General features: G+C 37.9%; 1 protein-coding gene across 5 annotated transcripts in view; it reads left to right on the top strand.

Moving 5' to 3' along the window:
* LOC126161792 (nuclear pore complex protein Nup93-like) overlaps positions 1-16,241 on the top strand; it is a 176,602-nt gene that overhangs the window by 26,254 nt on the left and 134,107 nt on the right. For all 5 annotated transcript variants that reach the window (XM_049917866.1, XM_049917865.1, XM_049917867.1 and 2 more), the window contains 2 exons: positions 8,171-8,341; positions 8,423-8,562. In XM_049917866.1, the coding sequence (XP_049773823.1) occupies positions 8,171-8,341; positions 8,423-8,562 (311 nt within the window). The remainder of the gene's footprint in view (positions 1-8,170; positions 8,342-8,422; positions 8,563-16,241) is intronic.

Genomic DNA, 16,241 nt, shown 5'->3' on the forward strand with positions numbered 1-16,241 from the left:
TAAAAAGGGGGCTATCACAGACATAAATAACTACCGGTCAATCTCTTTGACTTCAACACTTGGCAAGCTGCTTGAAAGAATAATTCTAGATCAAATGGAATCCTTCTTCTGTAAATACAAACTATTGAACAAAACACAACATGGGTTTCGAAAAGGACGATCTACAATAACAGCATTAGCAACCTTTTTCCATGAACTACTGAACAGGATGGATGAAGGAAACTAAGTTATAGGGACTTTCCTAGGTCTGTCTAAAGCATTTGATTCTGTGAATCATGCAGTCCTGTTATCCAAGTTAGAAAATTACAGAATAAGAGGAGTAGCTCTAAAATTAGGCCTACTAAGTTCTTATATCTGTGATAGAAGACAGTGCACAAAACTAAATTATAAGAATGAAAGTAAGATCCAAACAGTAAAGTCAGCATACAGAACTCTCAATTGTGGAGTTCCCCAAGGAAGTATACTTGGACCATTCTTGTTTATAGTATATATTAATGATATAACACAGCCACAAAACTCCAAACTAGTGAACTATGCTGATGATACATCTTTTATTAGCTGGGGCTGTACAGAGTGGGCACCATTCCAAAGCAACAAAGAGAACTTTGAAATGATCACAGAATATCTAACAGTGAATAAGCTTACACTGAATAAGGACAAGACTGTAGTAATAAAGTTCTTGCTACATTTTAATAATACTCGTACTCAGTAACTTTCTACAGTTGAAACATCTGACAAACATAAGTTTTTAGGCATATTGATTGTTGAACATCTCACTTGGAAAGAGCATATTGGCTCCACCTGTAAAAAGGTTTCTAGTAATATTTACTTACTAAAACGTCTTGCAAATATAATAGCTCCCCTTGTCCTTAAACAAGTGTATTATGGGTTAATACACTCACATCTGCAATATGGGATTGAGGTCTAGGGTGGGGCACCCACTGTGTATATGGATCGCATTTTCAGGCTTCAAAAGAGAGCCGTTATGATTATTGCTAATATAAGCAAACGGCAGTCCTGTAGGGACTATTTCAAAAATTATAAATTACTGACTGTGTACTCTTTGTATGTATTTAAGACCATAACGTTTGTAAAAGAGAACGCGGAAAATAGTGTAAAGCACAGTGACACCCATAATTATAATACTCGAGCCAAAAGTGACTGTCATATAACTGGGAGACAATTCTATAATAAGTTGCCAAAAAATATAAAGCAACTCCAAGGCAATCTTTTCAAGGGCAAATTGAAAAATTTGTTAATAGAAAGATGTTTATGCCCATTAAAAGAATTCTGAGCTGCAGCACTGTTAGTTTATTCTTTTACATTCTGCAGTATATTAGTGGTGGTATTGTTATAATTGGCTAATTGATGTATATAATCATTATATGTATTGAGTGATGTACCGGGTGATTAAAAAGTCAGTATAAATTTGAAAACTTAATAAACCACGGAATAATGTAGATAGAGGGGTAAAAATTGACGCACATGCTTGGAATGACATGGGGTTTTACTAGAACCAAAAATAAAACAAAGTATTGCTAGACACGCGAAAGACTCTTGCGCGCGTCGTTTGGTGATGATCGTGTGCTCAGCCGCCATTTTCGTCATGCTTGGCCTCCCAGGTCCCGAGACCTCAGTCCGTGCGATTATTGGCTTTGGAGTTACCTGAAGTCGCAAGTGTATCGTGATCGACCGACATCTCTAGGGATGCTGAAAGACAACACCCGATGCCAATGCCTCACCGTAACTCCGGACATGCTTTACAGTGCTGTTCACAACATTATTCGTCGACTACAGCTATTGTTGAGGAAATATGGTGGACATATTGAGCATTTCCTGTAAAGAACATCATCTTTGCTTTGTCTTACTTTGTTACGCTAATTATTGCTATTATGATCAGATGAAGCGCCATCTGTCTGACATTTTTAAAACTTTTGTATTTTTTGGTTCTAATAAAACCCCATGTCATTCCAAGCATGTGTGTCAATTTGTACCTCTCCATCTACATTATTCCGTGATTTATTCAGTTTTCAAATTTATACTGACTTTTTGATCACCCGGTATAATGTGCTAATGTGTTTATAACATTATTGCATGGAATGGAATGATATACAATGTGCTACTTGATGTGTGTATTCATTCTTGGAATGACATGATATTGATATAATTGTACAAAAAATGACAATGTCCAAGACTCTAAAGTTAACTTGGACAAATAAACATTATTATTATTATTATTATTACTATTATTATTATTATTATTATTATTAAAAGGATGTGTGATAATCGCAGATGGAAATACATGCTCTGCAATGTGTTCCCATGCTGGTCACAAGGTTGGTGAGGAGGTCTTGTTGTAGGTAGTTTCATTCCTCCAGTAGCACAGTTGACAGTTGATGAACGTGCTGCAGTACGTTTCCTCAATGTGTCCCACATTTTCTAAATGACATTGAAGTTGGGGAACAGGCAGGCCAGTCTATTGGGCAAATATCCACTTGTTCCACCTGGCCTGTTTATTGTTCCGTGGGACCAAATTATGGAGAAGTCTCCATGATCATGGAACGAGTCAATACATGAAATTATAACACGATAGTAGAAACAGATAAAATGAAATATAAGAAACATATTCAGGTGACAATTTGTAAGTTTAAATAAAGAAAATCAACAATGTAACACTGGAATTTGCTTAATTTTTCAGCTCTTCCAGGAGCTCCTCGACAGAATAGAAGGAGTGAGCCATGAGGAAACTCTCCAGTTTAAACTTAAAATTGTTTGGGCTACTGTTAAGATTTTTGAGTTCTTGTGGTAGCTTATTGAAAATGGATGCAGCAGACTACTGCACTCCTTTCTGCACAAGAGTCAAGGAAGTGCATTCCACATGCAGATTTGATTTCTGCCTAGTATTAACTGAGTGAAAGCTGCTCACTCTTGGGAACAAGCTAATATTGCTAACAACAAACGACATTAAAGAAAATATATACTGTGAGGGCAATGAATTCTATTCCCAGGCTATTGAACAGGGGTCGACAAGAGGTTCTCGAACTCACACCACATATAGCTCGAACAGCCCATTTTTGAGCCAAAAATACCCTTTTTGAATCAGAAGAATTACCCCAAAAACTAATACCATACGACATAAGCGTATGAAAATATGCAAAGTAGACTACTTTTCGTGTTGAACTGTCACTTATTTCAGATACTGTTCTAATGGTAAATAAAGCAGCATTTAGTTTCTGAGCAAGATCCTGAACATGGGCTCTCCACAACAGCTTACTATCTATCCGAACGCCTAGGAACTTGAACTGTTCAGTCTCGCTTATAATATGCCCATTCTGTCTGATCAAAATATCAGTTCTTGTTGAATTGTGAGTTAGAAACTGTAAAAACTGAGTCTTCGTGTGATTTAGCATCAAATTATTTTCCACAAGCCATGAACTTATTTCATGAATTACATTATTTGATAATGTTTTAATATTACACACAAGATCCTTCACTACCAAGCTGGTTTCATCAGCAAACAGAAATATTTTTGAATCACCTGTAATACTAGAAGGCATATCATTTATATAAATAAGAAACAGCAGTGGCTCCAGCACCACTTAACAGTGCCCCATTGGGACTGAACATCATTACCCCTCCCAATATTGCGGAGAATTACCTTCCGCTTTCTGTTCTTAAAGTAAGAGGTGAACCAATTGTAAGCTACTCCCCTTACTCCATAATGATCCAACTTCTGCAGTAATATCTTGTGGTCAACACAGTGAAAAGCCTTCATTAAATCAAAGAAAACACTTAGCATTCACAACCTTTTATTTAATCCACCCAAAACCTCACAGAGAAAAGAGAATATAGCATTTCTAAAACCAAACTGTAGATTTGACAGCAAATTATGTGAATTTAAATGCTCCAGTAACCTTGTGTATACAACCCTCTCGATAACTTAAGCAAACACCGGTGGCATAGAAATAGGTCTATAATTGTCAACATTATCCCTGTCTCCCTTTTTATAAAGTGGCTTCACTACCAAGTACTTTAATCGGTTAGGAAACCGACCACTCCTAAAGGAAAACTTACAGATATGGCTAAGTACTGGACTAAGATACATAGAACAATACTTCAGTATTCTGCTAGATACCCCGTCATATCCATGAGAGTTCTTGGTCTTTAGTGATTTAATTATTAACTCAATCTCCCTCTTGTCAGTATCATGGAGGAGCATTTCAGGTAAGACTTTTTTCTACGAGTGCTATGTGATTCCCTGTTGGGACTATGTTTCTATTTAGTTCACCTGCTATATTCAGAAAGTGATTATTAAATACTGTACATATATGCAACTTATCAGTAACACAGACATTCCCACTACGCACTGATTCTATATCCTCAACCTGTCTCTGCAGACCAGCCACTTCCTTTACGACTGACCATATGGTTTTAATTTTATCCTGAGACTTAGCTATTCTATCTGCATACCACATACTTTTTGCCTTCCTAATAACTTTTTTAAGCACCTTACAATACTGTTTGTAATGGGCTGCTGCATTTAGATTTTGACTGTTTCCAATGTTTTGATATAATTGCCACTTTGTTCTACAGGATATTCTTATCCCTCTAGTCAGCCACCCAGGCTGCCTGTTTGTGCTAGTACCCTGTTTCGAACGCTCTAACGGAAAGCAACTTTCAAAGAACACAAGAAAAGTCTTGAGGAAAGCATTATATTTATCGTCTACTGTATCAGCACTATAAACATCTTGCACTCTTGCTCCTTTATAAGGTTTACAAAGGTCTCTACAGCAACTGGATCAGCTTTCCTAAAAAGTTGATAACTATATTTAACATGTGTTGCAGCACAAAAATCTTTTAGAGTTAAAATTTGTGCATCATGATCTGAAAGGCCATTCACCTTTTTGCTAACAGAATGCCCTTCTAGTAATGAGGAATGAACAAAAATGTTGTCTATGGTTGTTCTACTGTTCCCTTGCACTCTTGTTGGAAAGAATACGGTTTGCATAAGATTATATGAATTAAGGAGGTCTACCAGCATCCTTTTCCTTGCACAATCACTTATACAATTAATATTGAAGTCACCACATATAACTAACTTTTTGTGTTTCCTGTAAAGTGAACCAAGAACCTCCTCTAGCTTTAGCAAAAATGTTGTGAAATCAGAGTCTGGGGATCTATAAATAACAACAGTTAGAAGTTTAGCTCCATTAAATTTAACCACACCTGCACAACATACAAATACCTTTTTAGTGCAGTACTTTGAAACATCAATTGACTCAAATGGGATACCGTTTTTCACATACATGGCTACTCCCCCACACCGCAAAGAGCTCCTAGAAAAGCTGCCAGCCAACCTGTATCCTGGTAAAGGAAGCCTCTGAATTATCTCCTTATTTAAGAAGTGTTCAGATATACCAATAATTTCAGAGTCAACATCTATAAGCAGTTCTCTAACTTGATCTCTAATGCCTTGTATATTTTGATGAAATATACTAATTCCCTCATTAATCGGATACCTAAGCTTTGTTGAAAGTGGTTTCTTTGTTAGAGTGACTTCCCTTAAGCAGGAATACCTATCAGCTGACTTCAATCTAAAAAAGGTACAGCTCTAACACCCACTACTACAGAAATTTTCCCATGAGTGATCCCACCACCCCCACCTATGCTGTCACATATAAGCTTTGCCAACCTCCCCTTTCCATACCTGTTGAGGTGCAGGTGTGACATCATAAGCGAGTGACTGCGTTTGCAGCTGTATCGGGGCATCGAAAGCTAAGTACTAATTAATTTTTTGTGTATAGTGGTTTATTTAGGAACTTTAGTAGTCTTCAACCGGTGTTCTTGGTGTTTTCTGGTGAAATAATTTCAGAAGAAATTTTTGAGAACTGCTTTCACTTTCGTTACTGTGTCATTAGACGTTTGATTTTCTTTCTTTGTTAATCTTTGTTATATTCTCATTTGCTGTTGATTAATACTGTCAATAATAGTAGTTACTTCCCTTGTAGAGCAAGTTTGTGATTATTGTAGTCAGTTTTTTAACATCTTATTATTGTAGTAGCAGAACTTAGATAAAGTAGTTTTCTTGTTTCAAATAACTGTAAAATTTTACCATGAGTGAGAAGTGTGGGCTTTGCCGTAGGTTCATGAGTAGTGGATTGCGGTGTGAGACTTGTTCGAAGTATTTTCACTAGGGGGAATGCAGTGTGGAAGCCAGTGGGCATTCTGGTGAGATCCTCAACGCAGTCATGCATTGTCATCCATAAAGTGAAGTCAGGGCCGATTGTGCCCGTAAGAGATGGACATGGGGGAGGAGTACAGTCTCACAATAATACTGACATGTGAGTGTAATGTGTACAAAGATTTAGAGGTCAGTACACCCATGCGGTATTATGCCTTTGCATACCATAGCGCCTGGACCTCCTATATGATCGTGTCCGACAATCTTCCTGGGCCTTGCATATTCCCACCAGTCACTGTATGATGACACGTCCTGAATCTCTGCTCAGATTGAAACTTATATCTGAGAAAAGCATGCAATTCCACCAGTCATTATTCCAGTCCCTATGCTCTTTGCCACCATCGCAAATCTTTGAATACGGTACACTCACCAGTCAATTGTACTGTGACACTGTACTCCTTCCCCCCATGTGTCTTTTCTGGGATGCATTTGACCCTGAATTATTTTTTATGGGTGACAGTGTGCAACTGCATTGATTAGTGCAGGTGGAGGAGCTCTTGGAAAGAGAGAATATTTGTTGAATGAACTGGCCTCCTGTTTCCCCAACTTAAATCCCATCTAGCACTATGAGATGCTTTGGGGAGACTTATTGCAGCACATTGACATGCACCAGTGACCATGCAGCATTTGTCAACCGTGCTGTTGGAGAAATGAAATACCCTACCAAAAGGCCTTACCAACCTCAAGGTAAGCATGTGAGCACAATGCAGAACATGCATTTCCATACATGGCAGTCACATACCCTATTAAGAACCATATCTCGTCATTGGTAATGTCCAGAGGACCGTCATAAATTGTGAAGATTTCAGTGTAATTATTGTCTTTGAATAAAAGTGTCATTTCTGTTTGTCTCATTGCATATTCCTTTAAGTTACCTTCTGTACTATATTCCAGCAGTGCTGGCTATGTAAGATCCAAGTTTCATTGAGCTGTGTTTCTTCACAGTGACACTTCGTGCCAAAGTTACTTTCATCCTTAAGTTTAACACGAGTGTATTTTGTGACCTATCACATAAGCGACCCGACCTTCGTCACGCCAGTGCCTGTTGTCTTGCTCCACATTCCCTGCTCCTATTCCAGTGTGGAAACTTTTTTTTATCATATTTTGTTATGTAAATTATCTTCTGCTTTTCACATAACACTGTTGAGGAGGTACTACAACACTTTTATGAATGAGATTTTCACTCTGCAGTGGAGTGTGCGCTGATATGAAACTTCCTGGCAGATTAAAACTGTGTGCCCGACCGAGACTCGAACTTGGGACCTGCAAAGGTCCCGAGTTCGAGTCTCTGTCGGGCACACAGTTTTAATCTGCCAGGAAGTTTCAACACTTTCATGAATCACCTGTCTAGATGTGTCCTTTTGATATGCTAGTTTTCACTCATTGTAAAACAGTTGATTGAACTGTGTTGTGTCATGTAGATATTATAAAAGTAACCTTACTGTGGTAAGATTATGAAAAGGTTAGACTGCTAATACATATAGTGGAGATGTTGAAGTGTAGACAGGCACAACAAAAAGCCTGCTAAACAATTGACCTTTTGGCCTAAAACGCTTCTAAAGTAAACACACACATACTTTCATGCAAGCTCAGCTCATTTGTGTGAATGTGCTTCGCATGGGCGTGTGCTTGTTTGTTGTTGTTTACTTGAGGAGAATGACTCTTGGCTGAAAGCTCACTTGTTTAGCTGTCGTTTTGTTGTGCCTGTGTGCAAATCAACATCTCCACTGTATGGTGAGTAACTATTTGTACTTTTCATAATATTGTCATTATTCCATCCTAGATTTTCTGTTGTTTGATTTAATCTTATTATGGCTTATTGCTGCATCCATTGTGATTAAATGTGGTCCTTTAGTACAGATTACTCATTCTTGTTACTACCTTCTGTGTTATCTTTATAAATACTTTCTTGATGACAAACTGTTTCAGATGTCGGATGTAAATGAGTCATTACTTACGGGCTCCAAAAGTTTATTGGATCATCTAGAAATGGCTTATGCAAAAGTGGTGTCAGAGTATAACAAGAATGTGGTACAAGATGTGGTGCAACTGCCATTGCTGTCAAGGTTCTTGGAGATGCCTGAAATTCAGTCAGATAAGGTGTGGCTTATTCTTTCTTCTGTTAAAAAATTTTAAAAAGGCTGTGAAAATTTTAGCTATTCAGAGGTTTCATTCTTACAGACTGCAAAAGAAATTTGGGAAATGGTGAGCCACATGACTCACATTATACCACAAGTGACAGATGGGCCTCTGCATTCGCGATCAAGTGCAACATTCCAGCAGACCCTTATCACTCAAGCCAAGAGGCACCTAGAAGAAAGGTAAGACAAAGTGATGTTAATTACAAGAAAATTTTACAAAATCACTCTGAATCTGAGTAATTAGTGACCTAAAAACAAGATGTTTAAAATTGCACACAAAAGTGTGGAACAGCTTTTATTTACTTTCCAAGTAATGGTAATCCAAATCGAAGTATTTTTAAAGTAGTTTTAGTAAGTTTTGCAATCCCACACATTGTGTCAAGCACTATGTATTTTCTCATTATTTGTTTTGAGGTGAGATGTTAATCTTAGCAAAGATATGATCCTTCTGTGTAGACTAGATCGCAGGTATCTCACTGTAGAGCCATTCATCAAAGTGAGACCTTGTTTTCGAGTAATTGATGAAAAAGAATTATTTCGTGTGTAGCTCAAGACACTTAAATATAATGGTGTTATACCGAGCAATGTTGTAGCGTAGTGGTTGTGACACATTCCTGACATCCAGAAGGCTGTGGGTTCGAATCTCAGTGGGTGCCTGAATTTTTTTTTTTTTAAATTGTTGTTGAAATGAGTATAATTTTTTACAAACAACCCTGTTGGGGGAACACCCGTAACCGAATGTTGAAACTAACATGAAAATCACTTCATTTGTAAGGCTTTTATTTGTTAAGAGTCATCACCAGTTTCAGGCTAACAAATGCCCATTATCAGGTCCACGAGAATGGCTTGAGTGGAGACGACTGCCACAAGTGAGTGCAGAGCACGGTGTAAAATGATGGGCATTAGTTAGTGTGAAACTAGTAGTGACTTTTAAAAAATAAGCCTTACAGTGGAAACAGTGATTTAATGTTTCTTACTAATTTTTATTTGGTTAATTAGTTTAGATGTAATTTGTTTTACTCTATTCTTTTTCACATGATTTTCCTCGTTGTGTTGGCATTTTTATTTCCCCTTAATTTTTTCTTCCTGTCATTCTTTTTCCTTTTGGAATATTTGTCCATATAAATTTATTTATTTTCATGTGTTAACTTCCATTTAATTTCTTCCATTTTATATTTTTGTCCATGTTATTGCATTCATTATTTCTATTCCTCGTTTTGCTTGGTTTTCATTTTACTAGCTTAAATCACCTCTTTGCTTTTTTTATCTGTAGTGTAGCAAGAATTTGTTTAAAATATTTGTGTGATGATTACAAACTAGGAAAAAGGACATGTTGTAATGAAAAATAAATCTTTGACACCATTGCACAGCCATTATAAAAACATTATTTATTTACACCAATAGATTGACATTTTAAAACTTTCAAATATTATGATCGGTAAATGAAAATTATTAAAAATCACGTGGAAGAGAATGATCGGAAGAAAAAAAAATGAGAGCGATAAAGAAATCATGATGATGATGATGTGATGATGATGATGATGATGATGATGATGATGATGATGATGATGATGATGATGATAACGACACAACAAAACAGTATAAATAAAAAAAATTACATGAAACCATTTAGCTGAAAAAAAAAATTCATTTCAATAAATACCTGATGAGGTTAAACCCACAACCTTCTGCATGTCAGGAACGTACCTTAACCATTACTCTACACCATTGCTCTGTGTGACACTATTGCATTTAAGCTTCTAGAGCGTCATACAAAATCCTTCTTCGTTGAATATTTGTAAACTAGCACCCACTTTGATCTATGATCCTAGGGTGTGATACCTGGGACCCTATAACCAACACGAACGTATCGATGGTTTCAAAAATAGGTGCTGCTCCTAGGACTTCTCCCTGTAAGTATTTGGCAGTAACTAGATGAGGTGGACAAGGGTACTTGCCAAGTCAGATGTGGTAAACCACCTAAAATCCACATCCAGGCTTTCCAGCACATTGTTCCTTGTTGATAATCCTCCAGACAGATTCGATCTGGGTTTGGCATCCCTCTCTGAATCCCTGGAGCAGTGTGCTGACACACTAGACCATACAGGCAGTTTCCAAACAAGTAAATGAGTAAGCAAAAAAATCCCACCCTCAGGGAAAAATGCATGGAGGGAGGTTGTGAATAGAGGTTAAGGTTGAGGAGTATGTCACGTGGATCTTCATAAACTTTCAGACATCTCAAAAGAAAGAAAAACTGTTCTTAATGCTCCTATTGCTTTCGAGTAAGACCGAGCCACAGGAAATCCTAAAAATTTTGGTCCCCACACAAGATATCAGAACTGCCTCTGTAGAAATCCAGTCCCTCCTTACCCATGCACCCCTGCCTTCTGTCCACTTCCCAAAATTGACAAAAACAATCATCCCAGCATTCCATCATAGCAGATTTAAAAGCACCACTTAAGTGCATCTCATTAACAGACCAGTACTTTGAACCCATTGTGTGGAGCCTCCCATTCTACATTAGACACCTACGACTTCGTGGATTGTTTCAAAACCCTTCTTATGCCTTCTTCCACCTGGAAATGCTCCCACTTACATTTGGCTACTCCTCATGCTTGCATCAAAGTCTCCCAAAAACTTCACTATTCAGTGTCATCCTTACCTTTATCTGCACCACCTTTGAGTGCCAGACCTACAAACAGATGAGGGGATGGTCATGAGAACAAAGATGCCATGTCCTATGCCAGTCTTCTTATGAAATGCATGGATGTTCCAGTTGTAAAGCCATCCTCACATGGGACATGAAACTATACATGGACGTGGAGCTTTGTGATGCCACAGTGTGGAATTTCACATTCCAGTATTCCAAAGTGTGAAAGACAGTTCAGACATATCAAATTTCAAAGGGACAATAGAAAAAAGTGTTAACCCACAACAATGTTTTCGTCGTGTTGCATGTTATACATTAGCTTAAATTCAAAGAAGAGGATGTAAATACAATAAGTTGAAACAGTTTGTATAACATAAAGCATTGGCCAGCAGTATCCATATAACTACTTGTTGCTAGTAGGTAGTGTGTTGAAGAGTACAACAGATAAAGTTATGTTTGTAGTCCGAACTAAATTGAGGGTTAGTATTTTAACATTTGCTCATGTTATGAATAAACCCTGTATCAAGGCACTGGCACATCGAGGATCTGTCGTAAACTTGTTGTTTATGGTATGATTTGTTGTAATAAAGTGATGGGAAATGTCACATTCGTGATTAAAGAATTTCTGTATTTGATTGTTCTTGTATTATAACGTGTGCATTGTGGAAGTATGCCATTTCATGGTAAATGGCGCATTGTAGATTGTACAATGTGTTCCAATTAAATGTCAGTTAATGATACATTGGCAGTTAAGGGATTCAGCAAATTGTCACATCAAATATGTAGACTTTATAATACATGTTCACTGCAGTGTAATGGATACAGACTGTGTGGAAACAGCAGGTTATCATAGGTTGGGGCTGGAATAATTTAGAGAACAGAGGATATGTTGTAATGATAATACCCGTTTGTGCAGTTCAGGAAAGCTGGTGGTGAAGGCGAGGATCCAGGTGGCCCAAGTTGTGAAGCAGCCAATGAAATTAAGCATGTAATGTTCAGCCACATGTTGTGCCGCAGGGTGGTCCACTTTGCTTTTGACCAAAGTTTGGCGGTGGCCGATCACCCTGGTGGGCAGCTGATTGGTAGTCATACCAGTAGAAAAAGCTGTGCAATGATCACTGCAGAGCTAGTATATGATGTAGCTACTTGCACAGGTGGCCCAGCCTATGAAGGGGTAAGATAAGTCTGTAACAGGACTGGAATAGGAATGATAGTGACAAAGGGGCTGCTCTTTTATAGCTGGTTTTTCAGGCTGGTAGGAGGATTGGGGATGTGTACAGATATGGCATGGGAAATCTGTTTGCGAACGAGGTCTGGGAGGTAGTGCCTGTCTGTGAAGACCATTCAGCATACTAGGCAAGGGAGTTCTTGTTGTTGCAGACATGCTGTCCCCAGGTGCCCAGGCTGTATGGGATGGATTTTTTAGTGTGGAAGGGATAGTGACTATTGAAATACAGGTACTGTTGGTGGTTGGTAGATTAACTCCATTTCCTAACTGATGTCATTTATCTTCCTATTTAATCTATCATAATTTCTCACTCTGCCCCCTTGTGTCATCTTTACTACTCTTTCTCTTGCTGTCTTTTCCTTCAGCTCTCTCTCTCCCCATCCTCACAACAGGTGGGTCTCCCACAACCCAGGATCTGAGTGACCTTTCCCCCATGTTTTGTTCCCTCTTTTCAGTTTCATTTTTCGTTTGCAACACTAACTCAGCAGGTCATCATTATTAAGCTTTGTGGATGTGTTTGGTTAGTGACTTAGACAAAAACTACATATCATTGTCATTTTAAATATTTCATTGATAAATGACAGAAACAAATCCTGGGATCTAGATGCTGGTTGTTATTATTATTAAAGATTGCTAGATACAAGGGTTCCCAGAAAGTAATGCACCACATTTTTTCCCTTCACTTCTGTGTTGAACATAATGAGAATTACACAAATGAAAGAAAGCAGTTTTACCTACTACTACTACTACTACTACTACTACTCCTACTCGGCTCTACAGCCCTTGAAGGGCCTTGGCCTGCATCACAATATCCTGCCATTCAAACCAGTCCATGCCTTGCCATCTCCATCATCTGACACCCAGCTTTTCCATGTCTTCTTCGATTCCATCCACCCATCTCTTTCTTGGACATCCCTTCCGTTGTCTGCCTCCAGCCTTGCCATCAAAAATCTTCTTACATGTTCTATCTTTCTCAATTCTGACAACATGTCTTGCCCATCGCAGTCTTCTTATTTTAATGATAGTGACAATGTCAGGCTCTTCAAAAAGTTGTTCTGATTCTGCATTCATACGTATGCGCCAACCTTCTTGATTGTATATTGGGCCGTATATTTCCTGCAGAGCCTTTCTCTCCCAAATGCTGAGGATCCTTTCCTCATTCGCAGTCATGGTCCATGTCTCGGCACCATACGTAACAACTGGTCTTGTAATTGTTTTGTAACTGAGGATTTTGGATTTTCGTGACAGAAGTGAGCTCCTTAGCATGGGTAGTGTGGCAAAGTAGCATCTGTTGCCTGCTGCTATTCTAGATTTCACCTCGCTGCTGATGTCGTTTGTCTCTGCGATAGTCTATCTAAGGTACCTGATATCTCTCACCCTTTCAAACTCCTTGTCGACTATCCTGAGATTTGGTAGGTTTCGCTGGTCGGTCTTTGCCATATATTTGGTTTTTTTGACATTGACTACCAGGCCAGGTTCCCTTGCACCTCTCTCCAGTTGTTGATAGGCATCAGACAGCACAGCAGTGTTTCGTGCGAGTAATGCCACATCATCTGCATAGGCTAGGTATTGCAGTAAACGATTAAAACTGGTTCCTCCTCTATTTATCTCTATCTGACATGACTTTTTCTAGGCAGAGGTTGAATAGTAGTGAAGAGATATTGTCACCCTGTCACCCTGTCTCAGTCCCTTCTTCACTTCCACTTCTCTGGAGATTTCGCCCTGAATTTTTACTTTACAGCTGGTTTCACTGAGAATCATTGTAGTAAGTTTAACGAGCTTGTTAGGTATTCCAGCCTCTTCCATCACATTCCACAGTGCCACTATTCCAGCCTCTTCCATCACATTCCGCAATGCCACTCTTGAGATGCTATCATAGACTTGTTTAAAATCGATATAAAGCTGGTGTATGTTTATTTGATGTTCATAACATTTTTCAAGTTGTATGCGTAATGTGAATATTTGGTCAGTTATTGACTTATTTCTTCTAAAGTCACTCTGATAGTCTCCACTTCTCTCTTCCACATAGGGAGTAAGCCTCCTAGATAGGATCTTGGAGAACGCTTTGTATGTAGTATTTAGCAAGGATATTCCTTTGTAATTCTGGCTGTTTAATTTAGCTCCTTTTTATGTATGGGGCACATAATAGCCATTTTCCACTCCATTGGCATGCACTCCTCCTGCCAGTTGTTCAGTATTACTGTATGTATTGCTTCCACCATACTTGAGAAATTCTGCCTGCATCTGATCATCTCCAGGTGCCCTATTATTTTTTAAGGTGTTAATGGCTTGTACCACTTTCTCCTCTGTAGTTTCTGGTGTTAAGACCTCTGGTCCATAATAATTTATTTCCACCAGTCCTCCTTGTTCTAATCCTTCTTTTTGTGGATTCAGTAACTCTTTGAAGTATTCTGCCCATCTGTCAAATACTTTATTACTCTAGCCTCTCAGCTACCCTTCTTTATTTCTAAATATATTTGTTCTGGCTTGAAACCCAGCTTTTCCTTCTTTAATCATTTGGTACATTTCATGTACTCGCTTCTCTTCTTGTAGCTGTTCAATTTCTTCTTTTCTAGTACTCTTTTCTTCTTTCTGCAAACCCTCTTAACTACACGGCGCTTCTCATTATATTCATTCAGATTTGATCTAGTTCTTCTCTCAAATAATTTTATTCGTGCTATGTTACACTCCTCAATTCTTCTCATACAGTCTTCATCAAACCAGTCTGCCTTCCTTTGAACTTCCCAAAACCTCCCCAACTGCCTCGAGGATTGCAGCCTTACGTTGTTTCCACATTATATCTTAATGTTCATTTGATGTGTTGGTATCATTCTTAATCCCCTGTTCTATTTTCCTCTGATATGCTTTCGTATTTTTTCTGACTACTTTCTTAATGTCATAACTCTTCTGTTTGTGGCCTTTTTATGTACTCAACAGTGAGATCCTTTGCCTATATTCTCACTAGATGATGGTCTGAATTACAGTCAGCTCCACGTTGGCTCCTAACATCCTTTATGTCTGATCTCTGCTGCTGCGGCTATGCCTGCTTTGTTTAACTCTTCATTTGTTGTCCTCAGAGTTGACGCATTGCATTGCGACACTGGCTGAAAAATGGGTTATGTAATTTGTACACTGACTACTGTAAATAATGTAGCTGACAGATGCACAGTTGCAGTTCACTGTCTTTTACTTTTAATTTCACTTTCACTTTTCACAACCCCCTATATACAAATTTATATGGCCAGTGCACTATTGTGTAACTTTCCATAAGCCTCATTAATAGTTTGCAGGCAAACATCCACATACTGCTACAATAGTTTCCTATTGAACATCTAAGAGCTGTAAAACCTAACCACAAAGTTCACAGTTCTTGAAGAATAATCAGGTACATATGGAGCAAACACTGTAATTGTTTTTACACATGGTCTAATTGCTTAAAACTTATTCCACAGTTAAGTTGAAGCATTATTGTTGATCTAACCAATACAGGTTTCTTGTCTGAAACTCATCCTCGGACTCACTGTCTCGTAACAAAAATTCGGGCCCTTATATATCATCACAATAATAGGTACTGAAACTACACATTCTTTGAAGTTAAATTTACAGAAATTACAATTAAAACTTTCTTCATAAGATTAACTGAATACATCCAAAATTTGTTCCTTTTAACAGTTTCTTCTACTGCAAGTGTTAGGCTGAATTATCTGTTTAAATGATTAAATTAACAAATATCGTTATGCAATCAATACTTTTGATGAAACTGTTAATTACTTTGGAATTAATTAAGGGCTGGCTTTGCTAACATGTTTACGAATAGAGCCAAATAGATACATTAAGATTACTAGTATTTTATCTTCCAAATGCTTATAATTAGTACAGAATTTATATTTCTTTATATGTCAGTAATAGAATTTAAGTTATGAAACAATTATTGGTATCACCCTATAATGAAAAATACTAACTAAGAATAGTCAAAATAAA

The sequence above is a fragment of the Schistocerca cancellata genome, chromosome 2, assembly GCF_023864275.1.
Source record: "Schistocerca cancellata isolate TAMUIC-IGC-003103 chromosome 2, iqSchCanc2.1, whole genome shotgun sequence".
NCBI classification, from domain to species: Eukaryota; Metazoa; Arthropoda; class Insecta; order Orthoptera; family Acrididae; genus Schistocerca; species Schistocerca cancellata.